At 44.5% G+C, this 21279-nt stretch overlaps 1 protein-coding gene across 1 annotated transcript; it reads left to right on the forward strand.

Moving 5' to 3' along the window:
* Nucleotides 1–10736: 10736 nt before the first annotated feature.
* Nucleotides 10737–15731, forward strand: LOC111178668 (HLA class II histocompatibility antigen, DO alpha chain). Its single transcript, XM_022581572.2, has 5 exons — nt 10737–10870; nt 12031–12279; nt 12722–13003; nt 13102–13237; nt 13468–15731. Exons 1-5 carry the CDS (start codon nt 10789–10791, stop codon nt 13469–13471), a joined length of 753 nt encoding a protein of 250 aa, XP_022437280.2. The 5' UTR covers nt 10737–10788; the 3' UTR covers nt 13472–15731.
* The last annotated feature ends 5548 nt before the right edge of the window (nt 15732–21279 follow it).

The following is a 21279-nucleotide window of genomic DNA, read 5'->3' on the forward strand; positions in this document are numbered from 1 at the left end:
TTTCAGCCCATTGGTTGCACCAGCCAAGGGCATTTTCAGTGCTCAAGAGTACATGTGGCTAGTGGCTGCTCTATTGGGCAGCTCAGATATAAACCTTTCCATCAAAGCAGAAAGGTCTATTGGGCAGGGCTGCTCTAGATGTTCTCTGATGAGCACACTCACTTTATAGACACTATGACTCTCTACTTCTGTAGACCTTCTTCTTTCTAAAGTTAATTTTTAAGGGTTGCCTTCTGTTGGTATATTTCTTTATGTTCAATTATTTAACAAAAATATAAATATTGCAACAGAGCAATGATTAGTATATTTTCATGGCTGCTGTCCGAGGCACAGGCAAACTGCAGAAACGCTGGTGCTGCCAAAGCCTCTACGTTTGGCCATATTTATCCCGACTTTTTTTTTTTTAAACTTTTGGCTGCGTTGGGTCTTCGTTGCGGCGAGCAGGGTCTACTCTTTGTTGCGGTGCACGGGCTTCTCATTGCGGTGGCTTCTCTTGTTGCAGAGCACGGGCTCTAGGGCAGGTGGGCTTCAGTAGTTGTGGCGCACGGGCTTAGTTGCTCCGCAGCATGTGAGGTCTTCCCAGACCAGGGCTCGAACCGCGTCCGCTGCATTGGCAGGCGGATTCTTAACCACTGCACCACCAGGGAAGTCCCACTCCAACATTCTTTACAAAAAAGTTAGAGAAAAGGTTACATATATAAAAGTCAGGGTAGGGACTTCCCTGGTGGTGCAGTGGTTAAGAATCCGCCTGCCAATGCAGCGGACGCGGTTCGAGCCCTGGTCTGGGAAGACCTCACATGCTGCGGAGCAACTAAGCCCGTGCGCCACAACTACGGAACCTGCGCTCTAGAGCCTGCAAGCCACTACTGAAGCCGCGCGCCTAGAGCCGGTGCTCTGCAACAAGAGAAGCCACCACAAAGAAGAGTAGCCCCTGCTCACCGCAACTAGAGAAATCCTGCGTGCAGCAATGAAGACCAAACGCAGTCAAATAAATAAAAAATTTAAAAATGTATATATATTAAAAAAAAACGTTGGCGTATTCCAACAAATTGTTCACAAATACCTTGATTTCTTGTTCCAAGGCTAAATCCCACTGTTGGCCACTAGGTGGAGATGGGAGCCTATTGAACATTCTCTAGCTTTACAGAACATGTAAAATTCAGATTCCTGGCAGTGGATAATCTGACTTTTCCCTCAAATCTTAGGCTATTTCTCATAAAAATTACCCCCACAGTTTTATTTATTTTTCTTAAAGTTTTGTATTTATTTATTTATTAAAATTTTTTTTACTTTTTATTTATTTATGTATTTACTATTATTATTATTTTGGCCACATCGCGCGGCATGTGGGATCTTAGTTCTCTGACCAGGGATCAAACCTGTGCCCCCTGCATTGGGAGCACAGAGTCTTAACCACTGGACAGCCAGGGAAGACCCTAATTTTATTATTTTTTATTGAAGTATAGTTGATTTACAATGTTGTGTTAATCTCTGCTGTACAGCAAAGTGATTCAGCTATACATATATATATATTCTTTTTCATATTCTTTTCCATTATGGTTTATCCAAGATATTGAATATAGTTTCCTGTGCTATACAGTAGGACCTTGTTGTTTATCCATCCTGTATATAATAGTTTACATCTGCTCATCCCAGACTCCCAGTCCTTCCCTCTCCCATCCACAGTTTTAGTTTCCCATAGTTGTCCAATAAAACAGGGAAAGGAAAGAAGTACTAAATCATTTAACTTCCATGTTTCCTTGTGACAACCCTCTACCCCCACTAGGACAAGCTTCAAAACCTGATTTGATGGTTAGAATCCTGAGTTAACTTACAGCTTTATGACTGCAGTCTGATAACATCACATTAGAAGGAATTCTTGGCCAAACAGAAAGTCAGGGAGACCATCTTCTTTTTGTCAAACCCTATATTAATCTATTGGTTCTGCTTATAAGCAGAGGATGGAATGTTCAGTATTCTAACAGTCAAAATGATTTTTTTTAACATCTTTATTGGGGTATAATTGCTTTACAATGGTGTGTTAGTTTCTGCTTTATAACAAAGTGAATCAGTTATACATATACATATGTTCCCATATCTCTTCCCTCTTGCGTCTCCCTCCCTCCCACCCTCCCTATCCCACCCCTCCAAGCGGTCACAAACCACCGAGCTGATCTCCCTGTGCTATGTGGCTGCTTCCTACTAGCTATCTACCTTACGTTTGGTAGTGTATATATGTCAATGCCTCTCTCTCACTTTGTCACAGCTTACCCTTCCCCTTCCCCATATCCTCAAGTCCATTCTCTAGTAGGTCTGTGTCTTTATTCCTGTCTTACCCCTAGGTTCTTCATGACATTTTTTTTCTTAAATTCCATATATATGTGTTAGCATAGTCAAAATGATTTTTAAACTAAGTTTAAAAATGTGGCTACAAAACAGAAATAGAGTCACAGGTGTAGAAAACAAACTTATGGTTACCAAGGGGGAAAGGGAGGGAGGGATAAATTGGGAGATTGGGATTGACATATACACGCTACTATATATAAAATAGATAACTAATAAGGGACTACTGTACAGCACAGGGAACTCTACTCAATACCCTGTAATGATCTCTATGGGAAAAGAACCTAAATAAGAGTGGATATATGTATATGCATAATCGATTCAGTTTGTTGTCAGCAGAAATGAACACAACATTGTAAATCAACTATACTCTAATAAAAATTAATTTAAAAAATGTGGCAATCACCCCCAAAGTGCTGGATCTTGGAGTGGAGACTTCCACAGGAGCCAATGTCAGCCCGTCAGGTCCCAGCTTCAGGGGCTGAAGGGAGACCGGGGGAAGAGGCTGGTTCCCATGTCTGAGGGCCAGTCACGAAGGTGGTTACTTTCTGAGGTTTTCTAACAAGGAGAGAGTCTTTAGGATTTCCCAGGGCAGGGATAAACGCACACTAGAGTCACCAGCTCTCCTTTGCTCCCAGCCCAGACCACAGGGGGTTGAGGAGGAAAAACAGGGGGTGGTGTGGCCCCGAGGCGTAGTGAGTGGACCCCAGAGCTTGGAGTCCAGAGGGTCATAAGGGAATAACTCACTTCACGGTGACAGGTCTGTCCAGACTGGGGTGCTCCACGTGGCAGGGGTAGACGTCTCCCTGCTGATGGGTCATTTCCAGCATCACCAGGAGCTGGGAGGTCCAGTCTCTGCCATAGATCAGGTGGATAGACACAACCCCAGCTGTTTTCTTCTGTCCATTCAGGAACCAGTGGACTTGCACATGGCCTGGATAGAAATCAGTCACATGGCAGATGAGCAGGTTGTGTGCTTGCAAGGGCTCTTTCTTGGAGGGGGAGACATTCACTTTAGGAGAAGGAGTGTGGGGAAGAATCTTGTTATGACAATGGAGATAGCTAATGCAGGGTGTTGAGTGATTTTCTTGCCAAATCGACATTTTAAAAAAATCTAAATTGAAGTACGGTTAACGTACAGGGTTATATAAGTTACAGTTGTACCATAAAGTGATTCACCATTTATAAGCCAAATTGACTTTTAGATTTTAAAGATGAATATATCATCCATTAAGCTATTTGGAGGCAGAAGATGGGGGACAGAGTAGGAAAAACAGAGTAAAACATTCAAGTTTTCCAAGAAGGGCCTTGTCAGACACAGTAAAGAGAGAGCAGAGAGGAACAGGAGAGGGTCAAAGTCAGCACTATAATACTTTCTATAACACCTTCACCAGAAACATATAGGCTGGTAACTAATATTCTTTGAACAGAAATGTTGAACCAGTGGTGAAGCTACCTAAATTGACGTTTTCCTGTCTTGCTCAAAGGGATGTACCATCCTGCCAAACATGATCTTAGAATCAGAATATATGCAGCCAATAGCATTCTTTTGATCTCTTGGTCTGATATCCTCATTAGAAAAAGAGAAGAAAAGAAGTAGCTTGATTCATTCTTCATTTAATGTATGTTTCCTGGTCTCCTCTACCCACCTCCCCCCAACTCCAAAAAAAAAAAGAAAATTGTAGCAAGAGCCACAAACCCAATATTTTTTGTGTGTTTAATTAGCAGGGGGTCTGGCCTTTTCCCATGCTGGTCTGGCCCCCATGCACTGTGAAGCCTTCTGGACTCAGGCCACCCAGCCTGGGACCCACTGAGGCTCGGAGATGGGATGGAGAGTGCTTCCCTCCTCTGCTGCCCGAGCCCACCCCTTCCAGGGTCTTCTCTCTCCCACCCACCCTTTCACCTCTGTGCTTCAGGGTGAAACCATTGTCCATGTGTAGTCTGTCTGCACAGCAAGTCCACCGTGCTCTGTCTCAGTCCCAGCAACTCCCTCTGGATGTTCCAAATCTTGGCAGGGTTTTCTTTTTTTACATTTAAAAACATTTTATTGAAGTACAGTTGATTTACAATGTTGTGTTAATTTCTGCTGTACAGCAAAGTGACTTAGTTATACATATATACCCTTTTGCATATTCTTTTCCATTATTTTTTTTCAGTTATACATATACATGTATCTATTCTTTTTCACATTCTTTTCCCATTTAGGTTGTTACAGAGTACTGAGCAGAGTTCTTTGTTCTATATAGTAGGTCCTTGTTGGTTATCTATTTTAAATATACCAGTGTGTACATGTCAATCCCAAACTCCCGATCTAACCCTCCCCGCCCCCTTCCCCCCCAGTAACCATAAGTTAGTTCTTTAAGTCTGTTTCTATTTTATAAATAGGTTCATTTGTATCATTATTTTTAGATTCCACATACAAGCAATATCAAATGGTATTTGTCTTTCTCTGTCTGACTTCCTTCACTTAGTATGATAATCTCTAGGTCCATCCATGTTGCTGTAAATGGCATTATTTCATTCTTTTTAATGGCTGAGTAATATTCCATTTTATATATACCACATCTTCTTTATCTATTCATCTGTCGATGGACATTTAGGTTGCTTCCAAGTCTTGGCTATTGTAAAAAGCTCTGCTGTGAACATGCAGTGATGTGCTCCATCTTGGTCACAGCCACAAATGCCCCCACGGCACTGTCAAACTGGATGTACACCACTCTGTTATAAAGGTATCACTTCCAGTAGCGGTCACTCCTCCTCTGTACACGTACAGCTCTGCGGAAGGTAGAGAACAGGGCAGAGCTGGGCTGGGAGAGGCTACCATGCCCCCAAGAGACTCTGCCCACTTTCCCTGTGACGTCGAGTGGCTGCATCCAGGACCACATAGTGGTCTTTTGCCTCTTTTCTCCTGAGTCTCCATCCTCCTTCAGCAGAGTGTCTGATTGGAGAACTCAGAGACCTCCCTCTGCCTTCTGTCCAGAGCAGAGTCACAATTACTACTTTGTGTTCAGTGTTTTCTCTCTATCCCCTCACCTCACCTCCAGCCTCTGTGCAGTTCTCTCTCAAGGCATTGACACATCAATTCAGTGTTATTCCTGTTGACGTAAAGGTATTTTGATGACTATCCCTAAACCCATCGCCTCCCAGTGTGAAATGATAGAATGTACAATGTTCTTGGACTCAGTTGTGTGACCTTGGAGAAATCACAGAACCCCCCTGGTCCAAAGTTTTCCTACCCCATAAATGGAGGATTTAACTAAATCATCTCTGAGGTCCTTTCCAGCATTAATCATAAAGAGCCCTACCCTAGAGAACCTTCAGGTCTAAGAGGAAAACAAGCAGGTGGACAGGTGGAGAGAGATGGAGAGAGTGATATGACATCTCCTTAGGGTATCTCTTGACTTCTCACTGGTCCTCATCTGCTGGAAAGATCATCTTCTCCTTAGGGGCCTGTGAGGGGAGAAATAGAAGGGAGCAGGTGTAAAGGAATGAAGGATGCACTGCTAACCGGGGAGTCCTAACCACACTGTTTGTCCTACTGCAGGTGACAACCTTTCTGTGACAGAAGAGGACAGAGGGGAGTCCCCAGCATCAGATCTACTTTATGTATTTATTTATTTATTGTCTGCATGCACGGCTTGCGGGATCTTAGTTCCCCGACCAGGGATTGAACCCAGGGCCACAGCAGTGAAAGCGCAGAGTCCTAACTTCTGAATCGCCAGGGAATTCTAATTTTTTTTTTTTGGTCAGATCTCCTTTAAACCTCCAGTCCCTTTGAATCTCCTCAGTACCAATGATGGGAGTCTCCAAAGACTCCTCCAAATCCTGGCCATCTGTGATTCCACTCACACTTAGCCCCTTGCAAAGGGCCTGACATATAGAAAGCACTTAATACATGTTGAAATTTGAAGTATGGTGACAAGGTGATCCCCACACTGATCTATAAGCCCCGGTCTCCTCTGGGACTTCTTCCTACACAGCATCCTTCTTGAGAAATACCAGAGACCAATAAATACCTGTGTGTCAGAGCTGGACATCTCTGGTGCCTTCTTTGCGACTCCAGGGCCTGTCCCTGGTCTCGCTATACTTTCAAGTCCCTAGTGGCACGTATCTCGGACACGTAATGTGGGTGCGGATACTGCAGTCTGTGACCTGCCAGGAGGTAAGTCTTGAGAATGTTCGCTCTGCCCTGCGTCCTTCCCTAGCCGAGAGCAGGAGGTGGAGGGAGCAAGGATGGTTGCTGTTCCCTACGGGGCTGATTTACTCTGAACTATTCCTCACATTGTCTCTATGCTGCTGCTGACCTCCTTTGACACCCTTTTATTTCACCCAGAATTCTGATCACCTCTAGACCCCCGGGGTGCCCCTCCTACTCTAGGTGCCCCATCTTCTAGGAGACCTACTTTTTAAAAATTTTTATTGAAATATAGTTGATTTACAGTTTTGTGTTAGTTTCAGGGGTATAGCAAAGCGATTCAGTTTTATATATATATATTCTTTTTTTTTTACATTCTCTAATGTTATAGGTTATTACAAGATATTGAGTAGAGTTCCCTGTGCTATACAGTAGGTCCTTGTTGTTTATCTATTTTATATATAGTAGTGTGTATATTTTAATCTCAAACTCCTAATTTATCCCTCCCCCACTCCCCCTTGGTAACCATAAGTTAGTTTTCTAACTCTATGAGTCTATTTACGCTTTGTAAATAAGTTCATTGGCATCATTTCTTTAGATTCCACATATAAGCGATATCGTATGATATTTGTCTTTCTCTGCAGTAGACATAAAGTTTTGCAGGCGTTTCCCATAGAAACGTTGTTAAGCCCTTAGTGATTCAATGTCATCTTTGATACGACGTCATACTGCACTGTAGTCATTACTCTTCTGACAGCCCCGCCCCACCCGGCCAGGCTTTACTTTATTCCTGCTAACTTCTTTCAGGGGCATCTGTGAGCACCTTTGGAGACCCCAACATGTTAGCTAGTTTACTCATGTCTGAATCGCAGTTGTGGATCAAGGTCTGATCTCTCCCATAGGGTCGAGAGCAAAGTATGGAGATACGGATGAGTATCTGCCTGGATCTGGGGAATTTTAACATAAACTACTTCACTGTTCTCTTACACATGGTCTTGGTGGTGACTTGGAACTAGAAATTAAGAGGTGCTATGAGGACTTGATACAGGAACCTTGAAGTCATGATATTATTATACATTACATATAAGGGGCAGCCGGAGGAGGAGGCCATTTCCTGTTTCTCACTTACCCTCTGGTCCTGTCCTGGTTCACAGTTACCAAAATAGCAACTCCCTCAGTTCAGGGAGCACCACCACCTCCAAAGAAAAACAACAGGTGTCCTTAAAAGAAGTATTAGTAAATATAGACTAGCCACTTAAAATGAGCATAAACAATGCATTTACAAAAATAAGAGAAGCTATTGTGTAAAAAGAAAAAAACCTAGGGGATATAGGGAAAACTATATAGAAGGTCTAGGTGTAAAAATATATACTAGTCGGGAATTCCCTGGTGGTCCAGTGGTTAGGACTCGGCGCTTCCACTGCGGGGGTGGGGTGGGGGGTGGGGCACAGGTTTGATTCCTGGTCCGGGAACTAGGATCCCGCATGCCAAGAGGCGCGGCCAAACAAAAACAAAACAAAACAAACAAACTATATATATATAGTTTTTTCTTTCAAAAGAAAAACCACATTAATGAGAATAGATATTGGGAGAGATACAACTGAAAAACAGTTAGTAAGCTGGAGTACTAGACTACAGAGCTCTCTTAGAATAAAAGATGGAAGGATAAAGAAATTGAAAACAGAGAAGAAAAGCCAAAAGAGATGAAAGAGAGACGTGCCCAATGTGGGTAATATGAATTTCATAAAAATAGAGAGGAGAAATAGTTACAGAAATAAAAGAGACAAATTCTTAGAATTAAAACATAAAGAGGCTCCATAATATCCTACAGCAAGATTTGGACAAACCCATTTTAGATACAATATAACAAATTTTACAATAGCAGACAATGAGAGAATTCTAAAAGATTCTGGAGAGATACACTGACAGCAGGTTTCCTAATGCCAACAATGGATGCAAAAAAGTCATTGGGATAATATTATTTAAAATATTAAAGAGAAAAAAGTCAAACTTAGAATTTAATACAACAGCTAAATGTTATTCAAAGTGATGATATAATAAAAACGTTCTCAAGCATACAAAGCTTCAGAAGGTTTGCCCACAAATACATTTAAAACACTTTTGGAGGAAGTATTCCAATAAGAGAAAATTTCAGGAGGTGCCAAAAAGGTATGGGAAGTAAGACTGATCAAATACCTTGGTGAAGGAGAAGTATTTGAATGTATTTGAAAGCATGCTAAGGTGCTTATCTGGTTAGAGGGAAGATGGGGGAGGTACAGACAACACTTTTTAAAAAACAGATGATGGAATACATGCACCCCAATATTCACTGCAGTACCATTTACAACAGCCAGGATATGGAAGCAGCCTAAATGTCCATCGATGGATGAATGGATGCAGAAGCTGTGGTACATATATACAAAGGAATACTACTCAGCCATAAAAAAGAATGAAATAATGCCATTTGCAATGACATGGATGGACCTAGAGATTGTTATACTGAGTGAAGTGACTCATACAGAGAAAGACAAATATCACGATATCACTTATGTGTGAGATCTAAAAAATGGTATAAATGAACTTATTTACAAAACAGAAATAGAGTCACAGATGTAGAAAACAGACTTATGGTTACTAAGGGGAAAGGAGGGAGATACATTGGGAGATTGGGATTGACATATACGCACTAATATATATAAAATAGATAACTAACAAGAACCTATTGTATAGAACAGGGAACTCAATACTCTGTAATGACCTATATGGGAAAAGAATCTTAAAAAGGGTTGATATGTATATGTATAACTGATTCACTTTGCTGTAGAACAGAAACTAACACAATATTGTAAATCAACGCCACTCAGTGTAGGAAAGAGCATCAGAGCAGGTGGTTTTTGTTTATTTTTTTGTGCCAAAAAGCAGTCCATAGACTGCCTGCCCAAGAATCATCTAGGGAGCATGCTAAACATGCAGGTCCCCTGGCCCTACTTTGGAAAAGTTACTCTAACTCAGGTCAGGATGGAACCCAGGAATCTGTATTTTTAACACACTTCGCGGCTGATCCTCCTGTGTGGCCAGGTTTGGAAACACAGACTCAGATGATTTCTTAGATCCCTTCCAAGTTGAAAATCATTTATTCAATCACTTTTGACACATTGCCTTCAGATATTTGGTTAGACTTCTCTTTACCAGGATAGACAGTTAACTTTATATATATATTTACTTTAGACTAAATTCTGCCAATGCCTCCCAATTAGAAGCTAAAAGTAAGGGTGATGCAGTCCACACAGGTCAACCTCCAGGCTGAGACACGGGCGTAGGGGACATGGAGGGACTCATGGAGGTTACCCAGCACCCTCTGCCCTCCCCAGAAAGGTCCACTGGAACTCCTTATGGCTCTTTTTCACTCTAAACATCTCTAACAGTTATCCTCACATAATGAAATAAAGTAATATTTTAAAACATGATTTAAAGATTTAAAAGATTTTTTCTACTGTGTAGCCAGTGTTTCCCTTTTAAAGTTTCTTAGTAAAAAAAAATTTTTTTTTTTTTTTGCGGTACGCGGGCCTCTCACGGCTGTGGCCTCTCCCGTTGCGGAGCACAGGCTCCGGACGCGCAGGCTCAGCGGCCATGGCTCACGGGCCCAGCCGCTCCGCGGCATGTGGGATCTTCCCGGACCGGGGCACAAACCCGTGTCCCCTGCATCGGCAGGCAGACTCTCAACCACTGCGCCACCAGGGAAGCCCTTTCCTTTTTTTGTCCATGCCATGTGGTTTGCAGGATCTTAGTTCCCTGACCAGGGATTGAACCTATGTCCCCTGAAGTGGAAGCATAGAGTCCTAACCACTGGACAGCCAAGGAATCCCCAAATTTATTTAATTTTTTAACTCCAAATTGGTCCACAGAAACGTATAGGACGAGTAGGAGTCCCTACACCATGGATTAAGATAGAGGATTTGTTTGAGCTCAGCTATGCGGTGCTCTGATGGCCTTTCCTCTCCCTTCACAGGATACCTTCTTGGAGGATGTAGAAACAGTTAATCTAAGCCCCTCCCATCCCTTTGACTTCCTGTGGACCAAGCCTCCCTGGTGCTTGTGGGCCCAATGAATTCTTCCACCTTCTCACCCAGGCTCTTTCCTCTACTTCTTCCCCCAGCAACAGCTACATTTAACTCAGAGAATTTCTCTGATTGGCTGAATACAGCAGGGGACTCCCTCATCCTAGAATCTGTTTCTTCCTCTTTACCTTCCCCGTCTTCCTTTACCCTCCACACCGACTGGGACTTATTTGGTTAAAGCACCAGGGGACAATGGTCCTCAGTGGGGGGCTGGTCCTGGGACTCCACACCTTGATGACCCTCCTGAGCCCCCAGGAAGCTGGGGCCATCAAGGGTGAGTGCAGAGGGTGCTGGGTGAGGAGAGGAGATTAAGGGCGTGGGGTTACACGCCAGATGGTACAGAGAGTGAACAGTTCCTTTCCTCTGGTTTATGGGCAACTTCTGTTACCCGCATCCCTCTCACCTCTATCAGGTCTGTCCTGGACCTAAAATACAGGTGCAGCTCAGCCCAGCATCACATTCAGGTGCCTCCTCATTCCTCCCTCCTCTCTGAGACCCAAACCTTCGTCCTACTGCTGCCCAGCATCCGGATTTCTGTACCACTTCCTGGCTTCGGGCGAGCCCATTTTCTATTGCTGTATTTATCACCAGGTCAATAGGTAGCTGTTTATCTGTCTTTATCCTGCTCTAGACTTGAGTTCCTTGTGTGCGGGGTCCACAGCTGGTTTGTCTGTATTTCCTTGGGGCCTGCTATCGTGCTGGGCATGGTGGTTTCTCACGATCATTGCACAAATAATTTCATAGAATTATAAAGGCATCTTATCAACGAACATCTAACTCCCAATTTCTAGAAAATTGAGCCTCAGTCATGGGAAGACACATTTGATCATAATGCTCTGAGACAGAAGAGTTGTGACATGAACCCTGAACTTCTGACTCCTTTTCCACTGCTCTTTGCAATACCTTGGGCTGCCTTTTTCTATCCCTTCAGTCTCTGGTCACAAATCTTAATTCTTACTCCTGCCCGCTATCACCTGTTTTCCCTCACATCCTCTTGCACTGCATCTCTGTGCCCAAAGCTCCATGCATGCTCTTAACCTTAATTATTTTCTCCTCATCCCACCCCTACTCACCTCTCATCTCACACACAGGACCTGGTAGCACAGCTGGGGCAGACCATCAGAGCCAAGATTTAACTCTGGGGATCCCAGGCCTGAGTTTAGGCAACCTCTCTTCTTCCCAACCCGGTATGCCAGGCTGCACCCATGACTGTGCTGGCCAGTGTGCAGGGGATGTGCCCATGCCCTCCATCCTCTCCCTTCCGTCCCTTGGCAACCCTTCTACTCTCCAAGGACCAGCTCAGCGTCAGAACGGGACTCTGCCCCCACACAGAACCAAGGATGGGGCACAGCTCAGAGACTCAATACATCACATCTGATGGATGAAATTGATACCTTTTCTTTTCTCCCCCGACCCTGAACTCACCCAATACAGCTGACCACATGGGCTCCTACGGACCAGCCTTCTACCAGTCCTATGATGGCTCGGGTCAGTTCACCCATGATTTCGATGGAGAGCAGCTGTTCTCTGTGGACCTGAAGAAGAGGGAGGCTGTGTGGCGTCTGCCTGAATTTGGCAACTTCGCCTACTTTGACCCGCAGAATGGGCTGGCCAGTATCACGATGATCAAAGCGCATCTGGACGTCTTGGTGGAGCGCTCGAACCGTACCAGAGCCGCCAACGGTACCGGGCCTTTCCTCTGTGCCCCCCTCCACTAAGCCCCTGGCAGGCAGGGGAGGCCCAGAGAAGCCTCCTCTCCCCCTCACAGGCCTCTATTGACTCCTGGGCTCCACTCTCGGAATCTGAGACTGTTGTGCTCAGGCCCTTTCCTTCCCAGGAGGTGCTAGATCTTCTCAGATTCCTTCAGCAACCTCTTCCTCTTGAGAAATGACCCCTCCCGCTGTACTCCCCATCAGGGACCTGGCAGATACAGGACCCCCGGGGGCCCCCTCTGCCCTCCACAATCTCTCATCCCTCTGTCCCCCTGCTTCTGTCCTGGTGTCACCATCCTAGACCATTCCCTGCTCTCGGAAAGCTACTAGGAGGAAACACCCTTCAATCCCAGCCCTGATAAGGCCCAGCTGGAGGGCTGAGCCTGTGGGATTCAGGGCCTGGTTCCTCCTAGTGCCCCCAAGAGTGACTGTGCTGCCCAAGTCTCACGTGGAGCTGGGCCAGCCCAACGTCCTCATCTGCGTCGTGGAGAACATCTTCCCCCCTGTCATCAATATCACCTGGCTGCGCAACGGTCAGACCATCACCGAGGGGGTGGCCCAGACCAGCTTCTATGCCCAGCCCAACCATCTGTTCCGGAAGTTCCACTACTTGCCCTTCGTGCCCTCGGTGGATGACTTCTATGACTGCAAGGTGGAGCACTGGGGCCTGGACCAGCCGCTCTTTAAGCACTGGGGTACGAAGCCCCCTCCCCAGGCCCCCCTTCTCACACCCATGTGTCCTTCACTCTGGAATCCCTTTGCCCAACCCCCTGACCCTCTCTTTCTCTCCCAGAGCCCCAGGTGCCTACCCTGCTGCCTGACACCACAGAGACCCTGGTCTTCACCCTCGGCCTGGCCCTTGGCCTGGCCGGCTTCCTCGTGGGCGTCACCCTCATCATCACAGGCACATGTCTGTCCAGCACCCCCAGGTGCGCAGGACCCGGGAGTCTGGTGGGGAGGAAAGCAGATGACTCTGCACGGGACTAGGGTGGAAGATGAGAGATTCTGTGGGGAGGGGTGGGGTCAGGGACGAGTGGTAGGCAGGGAATAGAAGAGAAGAGGTGAGGCGAGGGTGTCAGGTTTGGGGGAGGTGGGCAGAGATGGGATCCCAGAAGTGTGAGCTGGGACAACATTGGTCATATGGTTTTTGCTACTTTAGGTAATGGCCCTTCTGAGAGAAACAGGTAGGGGAGACACCCTACGGCTTCCTGGCAAGTGTCTGACAGCCCTTGAATGCTCAGTGTCAGAGTCTACCACATTCATCCCCACCATGCTGACTTTGAATGGGATCAACCTCTGTCCTACAGGTCTCCTCCTTTTTGGCTCCTGTACTCATGGCAGGGACTTGTGGGGCACCAAGGAGTTCCCTTTCCCACCCCCAAAACACATACACACACACACACCACACACACACACACACTTTCTTGCTCTACCCAAAGCCCTGGCTAGCAGCAGTAAAATTTTAAAGTGTTTGCACTGTATTCATTTTACCAGGTCTTGGCCAATTCTTTCAGGGTGTAAGGAATGCTGGGATCTGGAGGTGGGGACTTCTGGGGATGACTACTGAGCATGACCACCTGCTACTGGGGATTGACAATCATTCCCGGGCCAGTCTAGCTACGTCTTGCTCCATTTGACGCATCAGTTTGGGTCCCTTTGTGTGTCACGTGTGAACGGACTGTTTCACATGGACATCATGAAATCAACATCCTGAATTCGGATTTGCCCCAAAAGGGATGCAGAGTATCCTGTTCATTGCAACTCCCCGCAACCAATGGCAGTTCTACAGGGCACCAGGAGAGGAAACGTTCATGGAAATTTCAGTCTTGTCCAGATTTACTCTGTCATGAAGAGGCCATTGGTATCCAGCCATGATCTACAATGTCATCTCCTTTTTCTACATTCCCTAGAGTCCCAAGCATGACAAAGAGGCCCAAGGCTTGGGTAGGATGGCCATATCTTCTGCCTGGGGTCAATCATATCAGGTAGGAGGGTAGCAGTGTAGATCATCTAGATATCTGGTAAGAGGAAGGTCTAGGAGAGAGCCACCTGAATGCTCTCTAAATCTGTGGCCTGGAAGGTTTTAGTTTACTGTGAACAAAATTTAAAATGCACACAAAGTGGTAACTAACTATACAAAGTAGTTTATGTCAAGTACCAAGTGAGTGGTACAGATTGATGGCTTTCAAACTGGAATACAGAGAAGAGTCACTTGAGAGCCTTTTAAAAAGTACAGGCTTCTCCCAGATCTACTGAATTAGAATCTCAGGGCTGGGGAGAGTGGTGACAGGGAGTCTGTAATATTTTAACATGCTCTAGATGGTGCTGATGAAGCCATCCTGGACCCAGGCTGTGGTCCGGGAACAGGGACCCATGGACATAGTCTGGTGCTATTGGAGGTCATTGGAAGAGGGGATCCCTGAGGTCTGAGTAGTCCGGGAGGGCTTTCTGGAAAACCTGGTTTTTTTAGGGCATGAAAGTTGAGGAAGGAACTTCCCAGTGGTTAAAACTCTGTGCTTCTAATGCAGGGGCACAGGTTCGATCCCCGGTCAGGGAACATGCTGTTCCACACAGCCAAAAAAAAAAAGTTGAGCAAGATACAGGTGAGTAGGGGCAAGATGGGGGTTGGAACTGGGAGCATTTGGTCCCGGAAAAGAGAGAAACCAAGAGATTATGGGGACTCTGTGGATTTCCCAAGAGAGAATAAATGGGGGGAAATCGATGGCCAGAAGAGGACTCGGATGGAAGTGGGAGAAGATTGTGCTAATCCAGGCTTTTGCTTGCCAGTCACAGAAACCCTATTAAAATGGTTATAGACAAAAGGAGAGGGTATTTACAATAAAGACACAAGAGTGGTATTCAGAACCCAAGGGTGGGTTTGAGCCAGGCCCTGCAAGGAACAGAACTCAGAGTGGAAGAGCCAGCAGAACGCAGAGCAGTCCATCTTGCTCTCTCTCTCTGGGCCATATGGTCCCTATTTTCTAGATCCCTCGGTACATCAGCCATATTCTCTCCCTATGGACTGACTGTCCTTTTCAGCCGACATGTCAACCCTATAGGTCCTGTGTTTGTATGTCACCTCAGCTCTACCCGCCCGCAGAGACTGTGACTCCCAGTCACAATTTTAAATCATTGAAAAAACAAACGACTGCCCAAACTTGGGGAAAGTATCCACCCCAGCCCAATGTACTGTGACCAGGGGACCAAGATCCCGTAGGACAAACATGGTGGTGGCTGGCACCCACCTCTGGGGTGAGGAGTCGGGTCGTTCTCAGAGAAAGATCTCAGAAGACACTGCAAGAGATGTCTGTCCCCATAGTGCCCTGATCTCTGCTGATCTTTTACTTAAAACTTAACTTGATGCATCCTTGGAAACGTGTTTCTCTCATCTCTGTCCTAATGTTTAATAAAGTCATAAAAGTGTCCTGTCTTGAACAGACTGGTGGTTGCCAAGGCGGGGCTGTTGGGGAAGGGATGGAGTGGGAGTTTGGGGTTAGCAGATGTAAACTCTTATATATAGAATAGGTAAACAACAAGGTCCTACTGTAAAGCACAGAGAACTATATTCAATATCCTATGATAAACCATAATGGAAAAGAATATTAAAAAAAGAATGTATATATATGTACAACTGAATCACTTTGTTGTACAGCAGTAATTAGCACAACATTGTTAATTAACTATACTTCAGAAAAAAAAAAAAGTGTCCTCTTTTGACCAGAAGTGTGCTTTATTTCACTATGCATATATTACCCAGAAATCACTGGAAACAATTTGGAAGGAATATGGAGCTATTCCAAAACTTTTAGGTTTATGTATCTGCCTTCACACTCACATTTTTTTTTCTTCTAGTCTCAAAGTAAATTATCTCTCATTAAAAAAAAATTGTCCTGCATTCCTTTTTAAAAATAAATTTATTTATTTTTAACTTATTTTTAATTTTTGGCTGCGCTGGGTCTTCATTGCTGTGTGCGGGCTTTCTCCAGTTGCAGTGAGCGGGGGTTACTCTTCGCTGTGGTGCACAGGCTTACCGCGGTGGCTTCTCTTGCTGCGAGCACAACCTCTAGGTGCGCAGGCTTCAGTAGTTGTGGTACACGGGCTTCGGTTGTTGTGGCTCGCGGGCTCTAGAACGCAGACTCAGTATTTGTGGTGCACAGGCTTAGCTGCTCCGCGGCATGTGGGATCTTCCCAGACCAGGGATCGAGCCCATGTCCCCTACATAGGCAGGCGGATTCTTAACCACTGAGCCACCAGGGAAGCCCTGTTCTGCATTATTATTATTATTTTTTTGGGGGGGGTTCGCGGGCCTCTCACTGTTGTGGCCTCTCTCATTGCGGAGCACAGGCTCCGGACGTGCAGGCTCAGCGGCCATGGCTCATGGGCCCAGCCGCTCCGCAGCATGTGGGATCTTCCCGGACCGGGGCACGAACCCGTGTCCCCTGCATCGGCAGGCGGACTCTCAACCACTGCGCCACCAGGGAAGACCTGCTCTGCATTCTTGATCTGACTTCTTTCAGTCTCTTTTAGAATAGACAGTCACCTTCTCTTCTGTATTTTCAAACTCTCCCCCTTTGCAGAGTTCCCTCTCCACAGATAATAAACATATCATCACTCTCATATACTGAGAACATTAAATCTCCTCTCTGTCCTATAACCCATACCCCACAAGCTCCTCCCATCACTTTCTCTGAAAGAGGATTCTGCATGGGCTGCATCCACATCCCCTCTTCCAATCTGCTTTCTTTCTTAAAATTTTAATTTTTAACAACGTAATTTTATCCACATAGTTTAGAGAATCCAATAGTTCTACCAGATTTGCGTAAAAAAAAATTCCAGTCTCTAGTCCCTTCTCCTATCATGTTCTTGTCCCCAGAGTTGATAAGTTTTCAACTGTTTTTAACTAATTCTGTTAATACTGACCTTCTGTCTCTAAATAGTATTCTTGCTTTGCTATATCTTGATTTTTCAGCTTCAGGCCTTTTCTCTTTACTTCCTGCTATGGAAGAAGAGGATTTAAATTTTTTCATCCTCACACCACACACATGCACCCCTTCCTCTAATATAGTTATATTGTAATTTTGGCTAGGTTGGTGTTCAGTGTTTATATTATTATGATCTTATGAAGGGTATTCATAGCCAAACTACAGAGTAAACCATGCCTGCTCTTCCTTTCCTAGACAACTTTGTGTTTTCCCTGGGATGAATAATCGGGCTGTTTTCTCTTTGCTTGGTTTTCTTGGTACCTGTCATTAATGAATCACAAATTTCCTCACAATACAATCAGCTACCCTGGGTATTCTGTCCATTTTACTGTCAGATAAAACTCCCAGAACCTTGTGTCGGCTTCGATCTTAACTAGTTGCTCTCAGTGAGACAGCTGTCATCCTGGGACCACCATTTACCATCCTTGTCAGGATTTACCTGTCCTCTGTGTTGGACATTCTGTTTCTTATATCCAGCTAGAAGAATGACCAGGTTTTGGAATTACTGACGAGATGTTACTTCTCCCAACCATTCATGCAACTCCTCTTGTTCAGACTTTCTCACTTAGGATAGACTCTCAATTCCTTACTGGCTAAGGCTCTCCAACCTCACCCCTCCTCCGGCCTTCCTTCTTTCATTAAGTTACAGCCACACTCTCTTTCCTTAGACTCCTCCTGCCTGTGATCTTAACATCAATGCTTCCAACTCATCATTCATTCACAACACATGTGGTAAAAATTCAGAGGCTTCCCTGATCAGCTTTGCTAAATAAACCACCCATCTCCAGTCCTTCTCGATCACAAGACTCTATTTATCTTTGTGGACAGACATCTCTCCTGGAATGGAGGCCCTCCTCTCAGGCTTTCTTTCCTCCTTCGGGGGCGTGACCCGTCATGTAGAGACGTCACTTCCTCCCTTCTCTCCATCTCTCCCCTCATCTCCAGTCATTTCCATTAACTGTGGTTTGGCTGTCTTGATTCTACCTCCTGTGGAGGCTCCAAATTTGAGTAAACCTCCTCTTCCCAGAAGACTCCCTGGCATTTCTGCCTCCCGGAGACTTTCTGTTGCCCCGTCCCTAGAGCCCCAGCGCCACTCCTGAGACTCGGTTGGATTCCCACTTTTCCTTCATTCCTTCCCTCAGGCCTGCAGTATATGCTCTGCTCCAGGTACAAGTTCTTACCATAACGCCTGGAACACGGCAGTTACTCAGTAACTGACCAAAGAGTAAGATGTAGTCTGCTCGGCTCTCAAATTCCTTGATGACACACCCAAATGAAGAAAACATTTAAAAACTTTCTGCTGTTAGTGACATGATTGCTTTTATGATTACTATTAGCTTTCATGCATTGAGTACTTCCAATGTGCCAAGCACTAAACACTTATATCTGTCAAAGCTATGAGTTTGCACACCTACCATGGTGTTTCCTAAATTGTTCCATGGAACTCAAATGTTCTGAAGGATGTTAATAACTTAATTAAAAACAAATCAATGTAAGTAACCTTTTTTTTTTTTTTTTTCCTTGTGGTACGCGGACCTCTCACTGTTGTGGCCTCTCCCGTTGCGGAGCGCAGGCTCAGCGGCCATGGCTCACGGGCTGAGCCGCTCCGCGGCATGTGGGATCTTCCCGGACTGGGGCACGAACCCACGTCCCCTGCATCGGCAGGCGGACTCTCAATCACTGCGCCACCAGGGAAGCCCAGTAACCTTTTTTTTCTAAAACATATTTTAATATGGGTAAGGAAATGCCAAACGTAAGTATGCAGGTTTTAGTATATAGCAATCTGCCTTTCAAAAATGACATGCCATGTTTGGTAATAGCAAAGGATTGGAAACATGTCCAACAAGAATGGAAAAGTTGAAAGAGCTACGGTACCTCCATGAGGAGGAGAAACATTAAGCTGTTAGAAAGAATGAGGAAGATCTCTTTAAGCTGATATGGAGGGATCCCTAGGATGCAGTGGAAAAATGCAAGATACAAAAGAATGTACATACTGTGTGCTACCTTGGGGTAAGAAAGAAGGAAGATATATGTTTGCAGAAAGCCACACTGAAAAGATAAACCAGAAATTGTTAAAAAAAGTGGTAGGGGGGAAAAGCAGAGTTGAGGGAATGCGTTTGAGGCAACAGGGATAAAAGTGAATATTGACTTTTGAAATATACAAATGCTTTACAATTTTTATAAACATGAAACAAAAAGCCCTAAAATTTAAAACAAACATAAACAACTGAACCTAGGGAGAAGACTTATTTTAACTCCTATTAGAAAACAGTACTGTATATTCTTAGTGGACTATATTCTAAGGATAAAAAGTAGTACTAAAAGCGTTGATAGTCATTCAGTAGTTTTATCATTAGTAATAATATTGTATTGTTATTTTGAAACTATGTTTATATATATTATAGGATAAAGCAACTCAGGAATGATGTAATGTATTTGGGAACCATGATTTTAGTGTATAAAAGGAAAGAAAAAAGTAGCTGAATTAAAACCCTAATATTAAATTTGAATTAGAAACATCAATTTAAACTAATGATTTATAAATATATATATTTTCCAGCTCTAGCAAATGAAAGAACCTGGAAGCAATGGTCCTTCAGGAGTGATGGGCATCCTTAGAGCACAGATTGTGGTTTCCTAATACCATTACCCAATAAAAGGAACTGGAGTGTCTTAGAGAAGTGACTTATTTCAAGTCTAGGCTAGGGAAAACACAAAGCAAGCTTGTTTCAGAAAACAAGAAAGTGATCAAAGACTACCAGAGTCATGTCAAAAGAAGAGAGCAGCCACCTTGAAGGGGCTCCCACTGGCCAAATTTGGGACAATTTGAGGATTAAAAAAAATTACTATAATCAACTTAAACACATTGAATGGATAAAAATGCATGAGTCCCTAATAATAATCAAATAAAGATAAAGCAAACAAGCAACAACAACAAGACTTTTCTATCACCACTGGGTGTAATATTCTATTTCCAACAAAGAAAATTGGTACTTAAACAAAACAGGTGGGCTTCCCTCGTGGCGCAGTGGTTGAGAATCTGCCTGCTAATGCAGCGGACACAGGTTCGAGCCCTGGTCTGGGAAGATCCCACATGCCGCGGAGCAACTAGGCCCGTGAGCCACAACTACTGAGTCCGCGCGTCTGGAGCCTGTGCTCTGCAACAAGAGAGGCCGCGATAGTGAGAGGCCCGCGCACCGCGATGAAGAGTGGCACCCACTTGCCACAACTAGAGAAAGCCCTCGCACAGAAACGAAGGCCCAACACAGCCATAAATAAATAAATAAATAAAAACCACACACACACAAAACAAACAAACAAACAAAAACACAAGCAGATATCCTGACTTTTCAGAAGGAACTCTATAGTTCCCTGGTTGAGAAAATGTCTTCCTTTCAGATGATGGCCAGCTGGGAAAAAATAGAATGATAAAATCAGTATTTTGCAACCCTAATATGAGAATTGTTTCAGGGAAGGCATCTAGATGTTAGGAGAACAGATGACTGGAAACGGGAGAGTCCCATTACACCAAAGTATCATGCCTACAGATTGTTTGCTATTGATGAAAGGGAGAAAATATCTTCACAGAGGAGAGAGATCTGGTTGTCACTGCCTCAGCTCGGCAATCCAACTTGTCTTCACCAGTAATGAGACAACAACACGGTCATCACATCCTTCTTGATGAGATGAAAAGTACACAGTATCACCTATGAAGAATTATAGTCAAAAAGATCTTTAATCCGAATCTGATCAAGCCTTCTGTTCAAAGTTCTAGTTTATAGAAAATACATTGGATAGAGGAATAAGTCAAATGAAGCCAGGAAGAAATAATCATACAAATTCAGAATGTGAGATATTCTATAAGAAAATTGGCCTGGTCTCTTTAAAAACAACATTAAAAAAAAGGAGGAGGGGGTGATTAAGAGAGACTTGAGAGACATTACAATCAAATTTAGTGGGTGATTCTTGGCAACATCTTTGGGGGAAAA

This window comes from Delphinapterus leucas, chromosome 10 (genome assembly GCF_059928025.1).
Source record: "Delphinapterus leucas isolate spDelLeu-1000000601 "Yukka" chromosome 10, BTC_Dleu_Yukka2, whole genome shotgun sequence".
NCBI lineage: Eukaryota > Metazoa > Chordata > Mammalia > Artiodactyla > Monodontidae > Delphinapterus > Delphinapterus leucas.